At 36.0% G+C, this 17,273-nt stretch overlaps 1 protein-coding gene and 1 long non-coding RNA gene across 11 annotated transcripts in view; one reads left to right on the forward strand and one right to left on the reverse strand.

The window, feature by feature from the left end:
- Positions 1-3,444: 3,444 nt before the first annotated feature.
- Positions 3,445-17,273, reverse strand: part of TET1 (tet methylcytosine dioxygenase 1) — a 132,383-nt gene continuing 118,554 nt past the window's right edge. For 8 of the 9 annotated variants that reach the window (XR_015157096.1, XM_086382637.1, XM_086382635.1 and 5 more), the window contains 4 exons: positions 15,240-15,329; positions 13,521-13,658; positions 10,174-10,522; positions 3,445-7,174 (listed from right to left, as the gene is read on the reverse strand). Coding sequence is in view for 8 of the 9 variants with exons in the window: in XM_086382637.1 (XP_086238763.1) it covers positions 6,162-7,174; positions 10,174-10,522; positions 13,521-13,658; positions 15,240-15,329 (1,590 nt within the window). In the remaining variant the exon portion in view is untranslated. The remainder of the gene's footprint in view (positions 7,175-10,173; positions 10,523-13,520; positions 13,659-15,239; positions 15,330-17,273) is intronic. The other variant, XM_086382638.1, reaches the window with a different exon arrangement.
- LOC147343004 (uncharacterized) lies at positions 6,863-11,610 on the forward strand. 2 transcript variants are annotated; one of them, XR_015157102.1, is made up of 3 exons: positions 6,942-7,081; positions 10,261-10,326; positions 11,306-11,610. It is a non-coding gene; the product is annotated as an uncharacterized LOC147343004 (long non-coding RNA). The 2 variants fall into 2 exon arrangements; XR_015157103.1 differs by lacking the exon at positions 10,261-10,326 and having other exon boundaries at positions 6,863-7,081.

Genomic DNA, 17,273 nt, shown 5'->3' on the forward strand with positions numbered 1-17,273 from the left:
AAAAACTTTTCGCATCCAGGTTATAAAACAGTTCCTATTATTGCCAACAACCAAATTCCAAAGGAATAAATCTACCTTAGAAAACAGAAACCATCCACAAAATTGAGCTGTGAGATAAGGAAGAAAACAGGCCAAAAAAAGAGAGAAGATACTATCTAGTCTATAGATCACACCCACTAATTCAAAGTCACTGGTCAGAAAATTGATAATTAGTATGATGTGTTACAGAGAAATAGCAAAGCTGGAGTGCTAGAATATCTAACTTCTCAAGCAACTTTTTGTAAAACATTCAAACACTAACAAATGAATTGAGGGTCAAACATCACTGGGATAGGTAAAGAGCACTTGATGCTAATCTGGGGGTTCCTAAAAACTGAATTTGCCTCTTAACCAAAAGGGCTGACTAAAAGCTTTTAATTCTTTTTGATATTATCCCAAAAAGAATTGATTGATGAAGTGATTTTAAAAGACAGGAAAAGACAACTGACCAAGTTCACTGCTATTCTTAAAATGAACCATGTGTATCTGTGTAAGGGACATACATGGGGGAATGAAGATAGAACAGAGAGAGTGGAAGCAACAGTCTTAAAGAAAATCAGAGGAAAGGACTAAAAACTGTAAAAAGAATGAAAGTACACTTGCTGACAATGTAGCTTCAGCAGTAAAATGAGAAAAGAAAAATAATACCAGAGTTTCTGCTCAAAGATGCAAGTTTATACCTAGCCAGATGGAGAAGAAACCAAATTACTTTCCAATATTATTTCTCCAAAAATGAAAATGTTTCTGAGAGTTGAGGTTTTTTGTTTTCTTTTTTGGTGTTTGTTTTTTTTTTTTTTGTGGTGATTGAGAGAATGCTTTTCGTAACAGCTACTAGGACTTTTTTTTTTTTTAGGAAAACTAGGTTTATACTCTTAACCAAGGGTTTCCAAAGTTGCACTCAGACATAAAGGGGTTAAATCCGTTTATATATAACATTTACCTTAGACTAAGATTTATTTTAATTTAAGGGACATCTATGGCTGAGCAAACTAGAAGAAAATTTATGATCCAAGGAAGATCATGAACATCACAGTAGGGATGGGAAAGGAGTACAAACAAAAGAGAAATGATTAATGTTAGACTTTTACAGCTAGAGATATTAAACAGTGCAAAAGACAAACACAAGGTGAGACCCTCACAGAAGGGAAAATAAGCAGTGACAAATACACCTGGATTACCTGAAGGAACAAAACACATGCCCTTTGAAGTCAACAATGGTATTTAATTCGATACTGAGAAGAAACAGGCATTGAAGGGAAGTCGTCCAGATGCCGGAATGCAGACAATTAGTTTGTCAAGTTCATTATGGACAAGAAGAGTGATGTACTGCATTAAAACCAGCTCCACCATCTCCAAAATTAACATAAGAACTCACACTCTTATTTTATACACTAGAGAAAAGCAAAGATTCCAATGATTCTCAATATATTCCAAGAAAATACACAAATTCCACTTCTGATAAAGAACATACTGATTCTTTCCAAATTCTTTATTTCAGAGCCATAGATGGCATCTTTTTTTTTTTCACTTGCCAAGTTAAGAATTATGTTTTATTCAGCGAAACTTCTAAGGACTTCAAGCCCATGAGGCGGTCTCTCAGATAGTTCTGAGGGACGGCTCCTGGCATCATTTTGTAAACCATTAGAAGAAAGCTCAACACGGAGCCTAATTTGGTTTAAATAAATCCAGACTTCTTCAGAAATCAGGGCACTGAATTCTATTTTGGTTAAGTGTGCCATATCACTGACATCAAAGTTACACAAGTTCAGTACATTTACGGGCAAGTTTAGGAGCTGTGCACAAAACAGTATTCTAACACACATAGACAGTCCCATCAAAATAACTAGTCTAGGACTCTGTTGTGAGGCCAACTATGCAAGAATGTGGATAGACTGTACAACTATGGCTAGGGAATATATACAATGGAAATATACTTTCCCCAATTATTCCAACCATTCAGTCTTTTATAACTCCCTTTATATGCCAAACACTTGTTCCAGGGGAAATAAAAACCTGTACTCTATCAGTACTTGATTTTCATTTATTGAAATAGCAAATAGGACAATTGCCACATTTTGTGAGATGAATTAACAGGACAGCTTCATAGGTAAAAGTCAGCTAGATTTCCCACAAAAGGCCCACAAAACTCTACAGGCAGGGAAATCTTGATTCAATTTCACTTCTTACCCTGAATTGCTCAGAAAAAGAACCCAAAAGCCATTTTATTTTGACTTGTACCAAAGATAAGATTACTTTATAGTGATAAAGTCCCCTGTGGGTGAGCAGATCAAATTTTCCTATAGTCCTCCTAACCAAAAAGTGGCCTTCATTTGACTGTTTAAATTTTATTTCCAAACATAATTGAACACCAACACTGACATCTGTCTGGGCCCCAGTGACTGGACTGTATGACTTCTAAGGTATCTTCCAGGGCTGTGAGGCCACTATTTTACCTTATTTCACAACTCTCATCATAAATTTCTACAAGAGATCAAAATTCCCAGTTGTACTAAATCTAGACAAAAAGGATTTCCATGCATCAGGAAGTTGTGAAATAGAAGGTAGCTATATATTAAAGGTCACATACAGCTACTGATTTACTGGGCACATTCAAAGGAAATGCTGTGCCCATTATTGGTGGAAGTTGTCATGCAATGTCATAAGTTCGTCCAAGATAAAAGATATAATTTAAGAATACTAAACTTAAATAGATTGGGGTTATTTTCATACATGCTGTTGTGAAATAAATGATAATCAGTAGGAATCCACTGAAGTAGTAACATTAGAAAGTAGGTTACTTCATATGAATTCGGTACCTCATTTACACAGCGGTATGCATTCAATTAACTATGTATTGGGGTTATGTCTTAAGTAAATTGCTTATGAATCTCATCTAGTTGAAATTCTATATTTAACAAATGAAATTATTTCATCCACATGCAGACTGCATAATAAGGAATGTGGAAGCGTATTTAAGACGCAAACATTTTGCAAAACTTTACCTATAGCTATACATTTTCAGCTAGCCTCAATTTTCAATATGTTTCAATCAGGTTTATGATATGATCTATTTGATACTTTGTGGATGAATTGAAAATATGAAGATGAGGCTGACAGGCACAAGAGAAAACTGTTTTCATCAATGGCCTGAGAGCCATTAAAGAGACATTGAAGGGCAACATGACATTTTGTAGGGTTCTACATCAAGTAGGAGTTATTCTCTCATTATAATTGGTAACTTTGAGACTATGATGAACAGGTTGGGCTAACTTAAGGGCCAAGTATAAATGAATTCAATTATCACACCATGAACAAAGGCAGAAGATGAAACATAAGGCTATAAAAGAGGTAAAGCAAAAGGTTTTACAGTAAAACGTAAGTGTAGAAATAATGTTAGATGACCAGTTTTCTGAGTGAAAATGTCATTTCAAACAAATTTATTTCCTTGCTTCATGATAAAGAGAATTCTAAAAACAGTAAAGCCAGCATACAATCACAATCCTGCAGGACATATAATAAGCATGAGCTTTGAAAAAAAATCACAGGGCACACAATGGGATGGTACACTGTGAAACCTGGGAAATAAAGAGTTCAACAAGGCAGGAATCATATGTGGTTCCCACCAAGGGGTTATCAGTAGAGGCAAGCCATTCATGGTGCTACTTACAATAAGAGAATGGAAATATTTTAGTTGAGATAGGGTATTTTCATGTATTCGTTTTGGTAAATTGCAACTAACTTCACAGATCTGAATGTTCCCCTACGTCAACAATGGTGTTTCAAGTTTAGATTGTTAAGGAATTTATTCAAACTTAGTGACAAACTGATTTAAATAACTGCAGATGTATTACAGTGGATTGTTTTGAAGGAAATTTGCTGTTTTTGGAAAAAAAAAAAAAAACAGTACCTTTTGGGATTTTAATTCTTTAAGTTTACTACGTCAGGGTGGTGACTTAAAGAAAAACAAAGCTAATACTTAAATTTGGCAGACATTCAATGAGAACTGAATAGAGAATGGATAGACGGATGGATGGATAAAGGTTCTTACAACTTTATCCATTAAATCTGTTGAGGAAATAATTTCTGGTGGGACCTAAGGCCTAAAGTCTAAAACAAAATATCACAAGGGTGTATTCCTGATAGTCTAATACTAGTAACATCTTATTGAAGCAGCGGAAACAATAAACAATCACTTATTTATATACTTATATGTATAAGAAACCTTAGGCTCACAAAAATATACATGTTTTAAAACAGAAATCTAAGGCACACAAAATACTAAAACAAGTCAATGATTTACTCTATTTTACATATTCAAGAAGCAGAAATCTACTTGACAAGATGATGGTCAATCAATGGACATTTTGTTATTTACAATCCCTTCATATTCCTTTAGTCAAAATCAGTCAAAAGCTTGAAACTGATACTTTGCACCATATATTATTTTAATATAAGTTACAATGAGTTTTCCTTTAGATAGCTTGTTGGAACTGTTTGCTTTTGCACCAGAAATGTGAGTGTTAGCGGTTGTGAGCTTCCTATGGCATTTCCAAGGGAGAAGCACCAGTAGGTTTTCCATACTCCCAAGGAATCTGACACTTTGAATGTTGTAGCACCTCTGCATTTTAACAGAATCAAGTATTTCATTGAAATTTCTTCTTGTTCTAAACATTTTAATTGGGAAATCACTTTTGCTTTGCTATAAGTTGAGTCAATAAAGCAATGGGAAAAATAATGGGAGAGCTAAAATAACTGGAATGCCTATTTTCCTGTTACCTAGAAAAAGATAAGTTAACATTTCCCCAAAACAATATACTTAGATAAACTACTTTGGATTAGCTGTTAACGGACAAACCATGTTTAGGATACCATCCCTACTGTTTATTTAGAGAGTGTGTGTGTGTGTGTGTGTGTGTGTGTGTGTGTGAGGGGGGCAATGTGTGATGATGATGATGATAGGAAATTTACTATCAAAAAAATTTCTACAGGAATTTTATTTGTCTTCTGAACCAGAATGACTTTCAGAATGAATAAGGGGTAGATAAGGTTCTTGCCACATAATTTTTTAATTTTATCACCTTGAAACTTTAGAAGCATTTGACTCTTCAGAATCATCTTATGTCTCATCTCCTTTTGGAAACATCTTTTACGGATTATATTACAAAAGCTGGGGTAAAAGTAAATCAGGGCCATTGTTGCTCAATCAGAAGAGATCACTCTTATTTAGTTCCAAAGAAAAGTTAATCAATATTGGTGATATGCTTCCTAATTCCAATTTTACAGAGAATTAACAATTTTTGCATGATCTAACTATTTTATATAAGTAGCTAACCTTTGAATGAGAAAGGACACATTTAAAAAACACAAACCATATACATGATTAGGATACACATTGCAGTTAACAAGATGGAACTCTACACAGCAAGAATAAATGATTTCTCTTGTATGCAAGTATGCACAAACAATAGACAATAGGATTCTTATACTATACTATTTCAAGTTACTTTTAAAAATAGAAAGTGCTTTTAAAATATATATTTACAATTTATGAACAGCCTCCAACCATTACTAACAATAATGAATTATTTTATACAGGAGAAATATTTTAAGAGAGAAAACACTTCATTGGTTTATTTCAAAGGAATATGCCGATTTCCTAGCAATGATTGGAAGATGTTGGAACAATGGCACCATGAAATAATAAATCAGCTTATTTTTGTGTCGATGTGGTTAAGCACCAGGAGCTGTGTAGAGTTAACACTGTGTGTCTTAATTTTACATCATAGCACATGAACCTGTTAAAATCCTCTAAAAATGACTCGTTTCATAGTAAACAATTTAAAGCACCAAACTGAGTGATTCTATCAAGGTTAACACCTAACCAAAACATTTCTTTATGTATTTAAAACTATAAAACTTTAATTTTTGCTTAAAATGTGCACCTTCTACCAATTGTCAAAATATAGTCACAGTTAAGAAATACCCACCCCCAATTTTTTTTTAACCTCAGCCTTCAAATGGGTGAGATGAAGCTATAGTAAACGACAACATGACTTTCTTTTAAGAGCACCTTGAAAAAATACACTGCACTCGCAAAGGCATTAAGAAGGGGAGAAAAGCCTTCAGACCCAATGGTTATAGGGCCCCGCAACGTGTGTGAGAGCATAAGGGGACACAGTGACAACATTGTCATGGGTTAATGTTAACGCTTTGTGAGAAGGAATCTGGCTAAATTCATTAACTTCTGTGGACAGTTCAATACCCTCGTTAGCTGCCTGGTCTTTCTGTTCGGAGGCTTTAGTTTTCTTATTCTTAGCTTCTTTTGCCTCAAATTTAATCTTGTTTAGTTCGAAACCGTGTTGGGGCTTATTCAGGTTTTTGTGCTGGTAGAAGACAAGAGAGAGGCGCGTAGGGTGATTTCGGTTGGGGTGTTCAACAGGAGTCGTGGCGTGAAGCTCCCGCCGGGCGCACTCGATCAGAACCGAGCCGTGGGAAGGCGCTATAGCCACGCCGCCAACATTGGCATCCAGGAAGATGTGCTCACTGTCTGACCAATACTCAACAATGTGGGGCAGTTTATCCTCAGCAGGTGACAAGGGGTCGTCTGACAGGGGGTCGTCTGATGGAGGCTCATCTGCTTCAGAAGGCTGCTCGTCTTCTTCCACCAGAGAGGAAGCAAGCTCATGAGGAGAAGTAATGAATGGAGGCTGCTGGTTTGGCTGATTGGAAGTTAGCTGCTCAGATGGGCCAATGGGAGGCTCAGAATAACCCAGGGAATTTGTCATAGGAGTAGACAAGGTGGGAAGAGGAACCACTTCACTAGGCTGTGCAATTTCAGCGCATTCCCCAGCAGCTACATTAGCACCACTGTGTCTCGCAGAAGGCATTACGCAGTGGGGATTGCTTCCTCTTTCTGAAAACCCGTACGAAAGTGATCCATCATTCTTAAAAGGAGCTGTTGTGACCAAAGCAGTCTTAGAGGACCAGGAGAAGGCTGGAGCGAAGTTTGCCTCTTTCCCTGGGTGAGGAATGGACGGGGTTGGTGAGTAGCTTTTAGTGTTGTCCGAACCTTTGAAGATAAGATGGGGTTCAGTTTCACTTTTTATTTCAGGTTGCGCAGGCTCTGTTTTATTTCCTAAACAGAGAAAAGGACACCAAATGTAAAGATAAACATAAACTAATTTGGTAGTTGTTGTCTTTTAAAGATAAATACAAAGATGAATAGAATAAAACCAGATGATGGCAATGATGGTCAGTTTTGTTCTATTTAAAGTCTGACATATGCACACATTAAAAATTATAGGTGGTTTGGGTATGCTTTTTCATTCAATACATTTTTACTTAGAATTGATTACTTTGGAAATAATCATTTAAAAAGTCCACAAATTTAGCAGGATGTCCATTGTCTAAAATGGTACGATACTAGAAATGACCCTAATTGGCTATGAAGTAAATATTAAAACTATACATCAGAATGCAGTGCAGATGATAATATGGGGACAGCAGGTTTTCACTACCCAAAGAACTGTTTAGATACATTTTAGATATTGCATGATCAAATTTCTGAAAAAATTAAAGTAAGTAACAATTGATAAAGATTTCTAGATAGCAAAAGCATCATAACTGGCAAAGTTTATTGTTAAGCAAAAGGAAGTAACATAAATAAGCTATTTGTAACCTCAAAACAAGTGTATTTAAGCTGCATTTCTTTCTCACAAAGTAGGTAGCAATTTATTATGATGATGATATTGGCCAAAATGTGGGCCATCCACTCTGACATATCCATGCAAATCTCATATCAAATGGAAACATTTTTCTTGAGGACGTTCTCCTTTTCAGAAGTTCTAGCAAAATGCTTGAAAGGTAGAGCTTCCCTGGTGGCTCAGTGGTAGAGAACCTGCCTGTTCCTATCCATGGGTCGGGAAGATCCCTTGGACAAAGAAATGGAAACCCACTTCAGTATTCTGACCTGGGAAATCCCATGGACAGAGGAGCCTGGTGGGCTAGAGTTCATGGGGTCACAAAAGGAAAAAAAAAAAGTTTGAAAGGCAAAAGCAGTAGATCTTAAGAATCAAAAAACAGCAAAAGTAAAGTGGTGCTGTTTTAAAACAATAAAAAAAGAAGAAGAAAAAGCTCTCATGGGTTATATTACAAAAGAACAAGAAGTTATAGGGCAAATATTGTACATTTGGCTACTAATAGAGTACATATTTTAAAAGAATAACATGTAAAGATGCAATTGGGAAATGACAGAAAGGTGAAAATGTTATGACTGTCTTAAACAAGCAGCATGGAACCAGATATGTGAATCTTAAAATAAACCTAAGTATCTGTAAAGTGGAGCTACCAGCATAAAGGAATGATAATTCTTCCTCGCCTCTTCCCTAACTCTGTTGAATCTTTCCCAGTGTTATATAAAGTCTGCACTATCAGTTCTCTCATCTTAAAAAAAAACAAACAACTTTTCTTAAAAATACAAAAATCGAAGAAGTTAAAGAATACCTTGTAGCTCTGACTTTGAGTATCAGTTTAAATTCATAGTATTAGTTTTTTAGGCTCCCTAGAGGAATGGCTGATTTTAGATATGGGGCAGGATTATATAAGAGGAGCCTAGAACATCTTGTCAGCACAGAAAATTAAGGAAGTTATCAAAGACAATCAGGGTCACGACAAAAGAATCATCTTCTCTGAATAACACTCTTATTCAACTGCTTTCCTAACACCTCAACTTGAATGTCTGACAGGTATCTTGAACTTTTACCATGTCCAAAAGTGAGCTTCAGATTTCATCAGGGTAAACCTTTACACTTTTTTGGTCCACACTCCAGATTTAAATCTATCAGAAATCCCATTGATTCTACCTCAAAACATCTAGAATCAGACATTTCTCATGTCCTCCTCATTAGCCACTCTGATCCAAGCCTCATTGCCTCTTTCTTAAGTTGTTAATGGATAGCTTGTTTATCAACACCTTAATATTTCTCTGCCCCATCTGACTCTAGCTACAATCCAATAACTAGAATGTTATTTTTGAATCGGATCATAGCCCCTCTCTATGATGAAATATCCAGAAACCTTCCTCTCCCTCACAATACAGGCCAAAGTTTTACAGCAATCTACAAAGCCCAGGGTGAACTGCTCAGATGTCCCTCTTACCTCTCTGATCTCATATCCTGCTGTTCTACCCATTTCACACCTTGCTCCAACCATACATGTGCTCAGTCGTGTCTGACCCTTTGCAACCTCATGGACTGTATCCTGCCAGGCTCCTCTGCCCATGGAATTTTCCAAGAAAGAATACTGGAGCAGATTGCCATTTCCTATTCCAGAGGATCTTCCTGCCCCAGGGACTGAACCACATCTGTTGAGTCTCCTGCATTGGCAGGTGGATTTCTTACCACTGCGGTACCTGGGAAGCCCTCTGTGCGCCAATTATAATGGCTTTTTTGCTTATATCAAGTATTCAAGGTAAATTCCTCTCTCCTAAACTTTGCATTTGCCACGTCTGCTACCTGGAATGCTATTTCTCCAAATAAAAACATTGCGGATTCTCATATTCTTTAGGACTTTACACAAATTTCTCAGTCAATCCTTTTATGACAACCCTGTTCAAATGGAATTCTTTCAGAGCACTATCTCCCCTCTTATTCACTGCTACAGTACCTAGAACAGTCCAAAGTAGTGCTCAGTAATATTTATTGAATGAACTACTTAAACTGATGCTGAAGCTGACGAAGTAAGACTTCAAGGAAGTGATGTCATTTTATCTGTGTTGAGACAGCTTATTGGTTCACAATAGCTGGGGAACAAACAATAGGAACATGCTTTGGTTTTGTACTTTTTTTTAAGTATAAATAGAGGGGGAAAAAATACCAAGAAATACTGATAGGTCACTTTCTGGTTGACTTTTAATTCTGGTAAGAATATGGAAATATACTGTGTCTTCCTTTGAATTCTAAATGAACTATATAAAAATAATTAGCTAGTTGGATTGACTGGTATCTGATCTAAAGTTTTCTTTCATAATGCCTCATTCTCAAAAGAGTAGCAAAGATGAAGCTGCAAAGGCCAAGTGCAAATGCAACTGCCAATGGAAGTTGCGCACAGAAGATTATCAGAGTCCATAAACCTTACCTAAAAGGGGCAGTGATGAAGCCTTACTATTGTTTGCCATTGAATTATTCTTCCGCTTGATTCGAGGAATAAATTTCTTTTCCACAGCCCTTATCTTATGTGCCAGAACCTCTGTCATCATCGCTGCTCTCTTCTTCCCAGAACGAGGAACAGGTTGAGTAAATCGCATTCTTTTTCTCTGGCGGGGTGCAAGGACCATGATGGCCCCAGATTTGATCTTGGCTTCCATTCCTTCCCTTGATCCAAACTCATCTGTGTCTGAAAGTTTATAAAGAGGAAGCACATGCAGCTGCTCATCTTGAGGAATAACACCAAATGAGCGGTTATCTTCTCGTGTTAAAGTGCAGACCTGATAGGAAGAAAACATGAAATGGGAACCAGAGATCCTGCACATTCATCACAGTTATTCCTACCTTCTTAGTGATTCCTACCTATTTATTGTTGCCATTGTGAAAGGGAACTATTTTCAATTGGTTACTGTGATAAGTTAATTCATTTTGGAAAAATATTTTATATATCAAGTTACTCAATGCTATTCAATATGAGTAACTTATCAATTGTTTTTAAGCAGACCAGTGTAATTTTGAGTTGATTTTCTAAGTACATATTATATGTGTTTATGCATTTTATAATATTTTCAATATGAAGGCTTCTTTGTTCTATTCCATCTTGTTCCACAGTTAATAGTTACTGAATTGTTCACTATCATCATATTAAATAGCAATGAATAAAAGATATTACTTCAGGCTACAAATCACACTATTTCTTACTATTTGAATAATGTCACATTCCTTGGTTAAAGGTGGCTAAATCATGAGGAATTTTCTAATTTGCTGTGATTTTCTCTATGATTTTTTTCACTTCTGCTTCTAAGTGAAATTCATCTACACATATATTACCCTGTCCTGTTTGTCAAGGTGAGTTTTTTTTCTCTTCTTCATTAAAAAATTTGGCAGATATTAATGAAGCAAAAGAAGCCCAGATTTCATTTTCTAACAGGACTTATATACCCCAATACTTTTAAAAATAAATTCGCTGAAATATTTTATCTGGATAAATAATTGTTCTGCTCCATTTTGATTTTAGTTAGGAGTATAACAGTAAGTCTGTCTTTTTCTTGGATGTAATATAGGACTTTTTAAGAAAACTTTGTCTTGGACTTCCCCAATGGTGCAGTGGATAAGAAGCCACCTGCCAATGTAGAGGACACCTTCTTCGATCCCTGGTCCAGGAAGATTCCAGACACCAAGCAGAAACTAAGCCCGTGTGCTTAGAGCCTATGCTCCACAACAAAAAAAGCCACTGCAATGAGAAGCCCACACTCTGCAATCAAGAACAGCCAATGACCATAACTAGAGAAAGCCAGCGCAAAGCAACGAAGACCAGCACAGCCAAAAATCAATAAATTTTAAAAATAAAAATTTTGTCTTGAATATAGCCAATCTCAGCCTTCTCTTTACTTTATAAGTTATTTTTGAGGTGGGAGGGAGGTTCAATAGGAAAAGGACATATGTTTACTTATGGCTGATTCGTGTTGCTGTATGGCAGAAACCAACACAATATTGTAAAGCAATTATACTCCAATGGAAAAAAAATTTTTTTCTAAATTATTTCTATTCATTGTAGAGAAATGAAAATACAGGGAAATGTATGAAATTCCTGATGTTGACACATAAAATTATATTTATCATAAATTAATATTTTAATGGTAATTAATTTTCAAATGTCATTAAAGAGCCATCAAAAATATACCCAATGATCTCAAAACAAAAATTTATCCAATGATCTCATTATTTTTCATTAAAACATTTCTTCCACAACTAAGATCTCTTCCTAAGACAGCAAAGTATTTTAAGACTGGAAACTGCAAGATTTGATTTCTCCAAGTTGATAGAACTTGATGGATACAGATAATGAAGTATGTTAAAGGTTTTTAAAGTCACATGCCTTTCTAAACATCTACTGCCACATTTACCATCAAGGCCTGAAACACTGAACTCTTTACGGTGTAATTTGTTAATAATTTTAAAATAATAATCTTTAGAATTGGAATATTTCATTTATAAATGTTTACTTCAATTTATTTGGTCACAGGGAGACTAAGAAGGGGACAAAGACAAGAGCATAATTACAAAGACCAGGGAAATAAGGAGGAAGAAAAGTTGGCAGAAAACTTTCAGTTCACGTTTTCAGAGGTGGGGAAATCTAGCATCACGCCAAGTTCTAGGCATGTGCCTCATTGCATAAGCAATAAGAGAAGTGCAAAGAACAAGCACTGAATAATACATAAGAAGAGAAGGGGAACCAAAACTTAGTTTGATTCTCAACCTAATCTAACCTGATCACTAATAATTATCTCTAATGAAGGAACTCATGGAAAATGTACTAGCCAAGCAAGATGTTGAATTACTCTTCAGCTAAGATTCATCTGGATGGATTCGTAAAATTTCAACATTTGAAAATAACATTAGTCTCAGAGACCAGAGTCAACATCAGTGAAAAGGCATGATACACCAAAAAAAAGTTATTTTTGCTCCTTAATCTGTTGCTGGTAGACCGCACAGACCAAAGAAGGAAGGAAGACTGCATTTTGATGGATCAGACGGTACACTTTCAATCAAAGTGGAACAATCATAGCTCTGTCTTCAAAGAGGCCAAACTGGTATAGTTCAGAAATAGAGGCAATCACTCTCTGTTTTACTGGGTAAGAAGATATCTACTTAAAGCAAACTCATTTCCCTTATAAAAGGACTATTGCATGATCTCTCCTGAGATCTTCTCCTTACTTCAAATATATTTTGATTGATTTCATGCTAGAAGCATGTGATTGTTTTCCATGGCTGTAAACATAACAACCACATATATGTGCAAATATTTCTTCTAAATATTCCTACAAACTAGTATTAAGAACCAACATTAAAATTTTGGCACACAGTTCCCTCACAAAACCCCTGAAATACAGGGGAATTCCTTGGTGGTCCAGTGGTTAAGACTCCACGTTTCCAGTGCAAGGGAGATGGGGTCCTATCCCTGGTCAGTGAACTAAGATCCTGCAGCCCGTGATGTGGGGCAACAAACAAACAAAAACCCATGAAGTACAGATGGCAAAAAAAGAAACATTAACTAGCTTAACTTCCTACCTACCAGTTTGATAGCCAAGAGTGGTAGCTTTGAATAACCATGTAGTCCTCCATCCCAACAAACCTACCACAATATATAATTTGAAACATTCAAAAAAATATTTCAGGCTGGTTCTATAACTTTTGGGGAGCACTGTTGATATCAGGATCTCAGCTTGAGACTGTGTTGATGGAATCTTTAGAATTAAAAGCTACCCAGGTACATACCACTGTGCTCCCATTATTCATGTTGTGAATGTCCCTGTGGGGATGGGCACAGAAGTCTAGGCAAGCAGTGACCCCAGAGAAAGGACGACCTTCTTTCTTCCCAAGCCGACATTCTCGGGCAATATGTTCAAGCGCCACCTGAAGAGTAATGAATTACCCACAGTTTTAAGAGACAAAAAGAATCACCTTCAATAAAGATAAAAAATCACTTTATGACAAGTTTATAACTTAGTTACACTTATTATTTCAGAGATTTAGATTATCACAGTGATTGTGTAGTTTAGTAATATTCAAGGTAAAGAATTTGAGGCTATATGAATTAAAATGACAATCACTGAAGGCAACAGGAGGACACTGATACTTGGTGGCGGGTAAATAAGAAGAGTAGCCTGAAATATTTCATTAGGAGAAAAGACTAATATAGTGCTTTGATCATGCATCCAGTGTTCAAGGTCTATAACAACAGTATAGAAAGTCAATTTGTAACCGTTTAAAATGAAAGGTTAGAGAAGCACCCTGGTGGTCCAGTGGCTAAGACTCCAGGCTCCCAGTGCAGGGAGACCAGGTTTGATCCCTGGTCAGGGAATTATATCCTACATGCTGCAACTAAGACCAAAGATCCCATGTGCTGCAACCAGCACCCAGCCTAGCTAAATAAATAAATAAAATGGAATTGGAAAGAGACCTTGTTATTCATGATAATACAAATAAATATTTAATTTTTATCATATATTTTAAAAATATGCACCCCTGGTTATGTTTTTCATTTTTGTTTGTTTTTGGCATAGTTGCTCAGTTTGCAGGATCTTATTTCCCTGATCAGAGATAAACCTTTGCCCTCAGCAGTGAAAGTGAGGAATCTTAACCACTGGACCACCAAGGAATTCCCTGGTTACATTTAAAAGGTATTTTACACTTATTTCTACTTTGTCTGCTATATGATTTACCATTATTTTCTCCCAATGTATGGTTATCCTTTTCTTTTCTTTAAAAAATGTTTTCCCACCTCACTTTGATTGATTTTACTGACATACATAACATATGTAAGATTAAGGTGTACAATGTGATCACTAGATACATGTATATGTTACAAAATGATTACCATAATAAGGTTAAACATAATTACAATTTTTTGGTGTGTAGAGGTAACATTTAAGACATAATTAAAACTTTTAAGTATAATACAATATTATTAAATATAACCAACAAGCTGTGCACCAGGTCTTATTTATCTTATTGCTGGGAGTTTGTACCCTGTGGCTAATATCTCCTGATCTCCCCCACTTCCTAATTGAATTAAATCTCATTGTGGATATTTAATTCAATTGCCATGAAAAGAAAGTGAAAGTGAAGTCGCTCAGTCCTTTCCTACTCTTTGCAACCCCAAGGACGGTAGCCTTCCAGAGTCCTCCGGCCCTGGGATTTTCCAGGCAAGAGTACTGGAGTGGGTTGCCATTTCCTTCTCCAGGGGATCTTCTCAACCCATGGATCAAACCCAGATCTCTTTTTTTGCAGGTAGACACTTTACCATCTGAGCCATCAGGGAAGTCCTCAATTGCCCTAATACTGTTTAAAAAAAACACTAGATAATTTTTAAAACTGTCAATAAAAGATCTACATTGAGGTAAAATTTGCAAAACAATTTCTGTTAACAAGGACATTGTTTAGATGTAAATTTCAACCATGTTTAAAAGCTCTATATAAGGTCCCAAAACATACCTGGTTTTGATAAGCAGCTGGAGCATACTGCTTATAAATTGGAGCTAATTCTGTAGCCAAACTCTGTAAATTATCTTCAAGGTTTTTTTCCTATAGGAAAAGACAGTCCATAAAAGTTGTTTCATAATTACATATGAGTGATGAATTTATATAACATATGAAAATGAATTATACCTCACTGCTGATATGTTCGTTATTGGTGCACAGTTCATACTTACCCTGATAAGCTACCAAAGAAAATGACATGATTGCTACCATAAATCTAAATTATTAGTCACTGTTATGCTTAGATTTAGTCTTTTGAAATTAGAAGTCTATGTTATCAGCTAATGAGAAATCTAACTGGTGTTAGAGGTAAGTTACAAAGCTGCTCATGTCACAACAAGAACCACATTTTATATTTATTCAATAGTAGAGGTCACTTGAAGTAAATCAAGACAACTTTCCTGGTGGCAAGTGGAGATGTGGAAGAATTCTCACAGTGAAACAAGGTTCTATAACAGAGATGGGAGAGCAACGCATATAAGGCACATACTGTGTATCAGATCCCCGTGCTAAGAGCTTCAAATATAATAAGTAGGCAATAGGCTGTCTAAATCCAGTGTTTTATTTTCTACACAGTAATGTCTACAAACTGAGGAAGATTTGATAGAACTGTGGAGAAGCCTTAACACTTTATCAAGATTCTGGGGTCTAATGATAGTAGAAACATGTAAGACTTTTTTCGAAGGACAACTGTCATGACAAGAGTAGTAAAAATGCCACTGATGACAGTATGAGGTATGGAGGAGAGGAAGGAGCCTTTAGTAACACTAGCTGGAAAAACATTGTGATAGTTTTTCAGAGATGATTGTATCCTAAATCAAATCAGAGATTGATAAATGATCAGTCACAAAAGACAAGTGATGAAGAACTGACAGCAATGAAGGGCTTCAGCGGTTTGAAGGTTTCTGTCTCATTTGTGATCTGGTAGATGAGGAAGGAAAACCTTCCTGAGGATCAGTTCACCTCTGGTATACAGCAAACTATTATAAAAGCCAAAGCCACATAGCAATGTAGACATAGGAAGTTAATTCTTGAGTGCTTTATAACAAGACCCAGTCTTGGCAACTGCAAAGCACCAGTGATAATCCTTTTAGTTTCCTACTCATTTCGGTTGGTGTGTTCATTGAAAAGGAAATTTATATACATAGGGTCTATATCTAAATTGCTCTCTTCTATTCATCTGTCTACTTATATATCTGTTACTTAATGTAGCTTAATAAATACAGTCAAGGAGGTCAGACCACTGACCAAAAAAAAAAAAAAATCCTTCCTGGCTATATTGACACATAATTTGAGGAAAACTTCAGAATTACTACTTAAATGGCTAGTTAAAAGACTTTATTACATTTTATTGCACTTGGATATTGGGTAGGGTAAATTGTGTTTTACTGCTAGAAGAATGTTACGAATCATTCAGTGTCACTAGTCAGGTTGGGCAATTTTTTATCTTATGAAGTAACATTTCTTGTATACAAATGAAATAAAGCACGTAAATAGAAAAAATTAAAACATTTAAAGATGATTATTATTGAATGCAGGTTCTTTATCCATATTATAAAAATCCTTACTAACTGTTTCATTAGAGTAAGTGGGTGTATGGAGATTTCTTATTAGATCTTTACACAATGGGGCTCACACCCTACATCCCTCTGCCCTTCTCACCCTGTACCTTATCTCTCGGGTCATCATCTCCACATCAGTGCCTACAACTACCCACCTGCATCACATATTAACCCTGAGGTTCTTATTAATGACCAGACAGCCTCATTTGGATTTCTCTTAAGAATCTCCAAGCCAGGGCATCCAAACTGAATCGATAATCTGTCTTCTATAAACCTAGTCTTGTTTCACCACACCCTTTGTCAAGGAATAGCACCTAGTTTTAACAACCTGTCCAGAACTACTACTTATCATTTCTTCTCTCACAACCACATTCTAAGTCACTACTATCGCTTCTTTGGACTATTCTAAGGCAATGGCACCCCACTC

Source organism: Bos grunniens, chromosome 28 (genome assembly GCF_055505025.1).
Source record: "Bos grunniens cultivar Pamir isolate PY7600 chromosome 28, Bosgru_T2T1.0, whole genome shotgun sequence".
Classification (NCBI taxonomy): domain Eukaryota; kingdom Metazoa; phylum Chordata; class Mammalia; order Artiodactyla; family Bovidae; genus Bos; species Bos grunniens.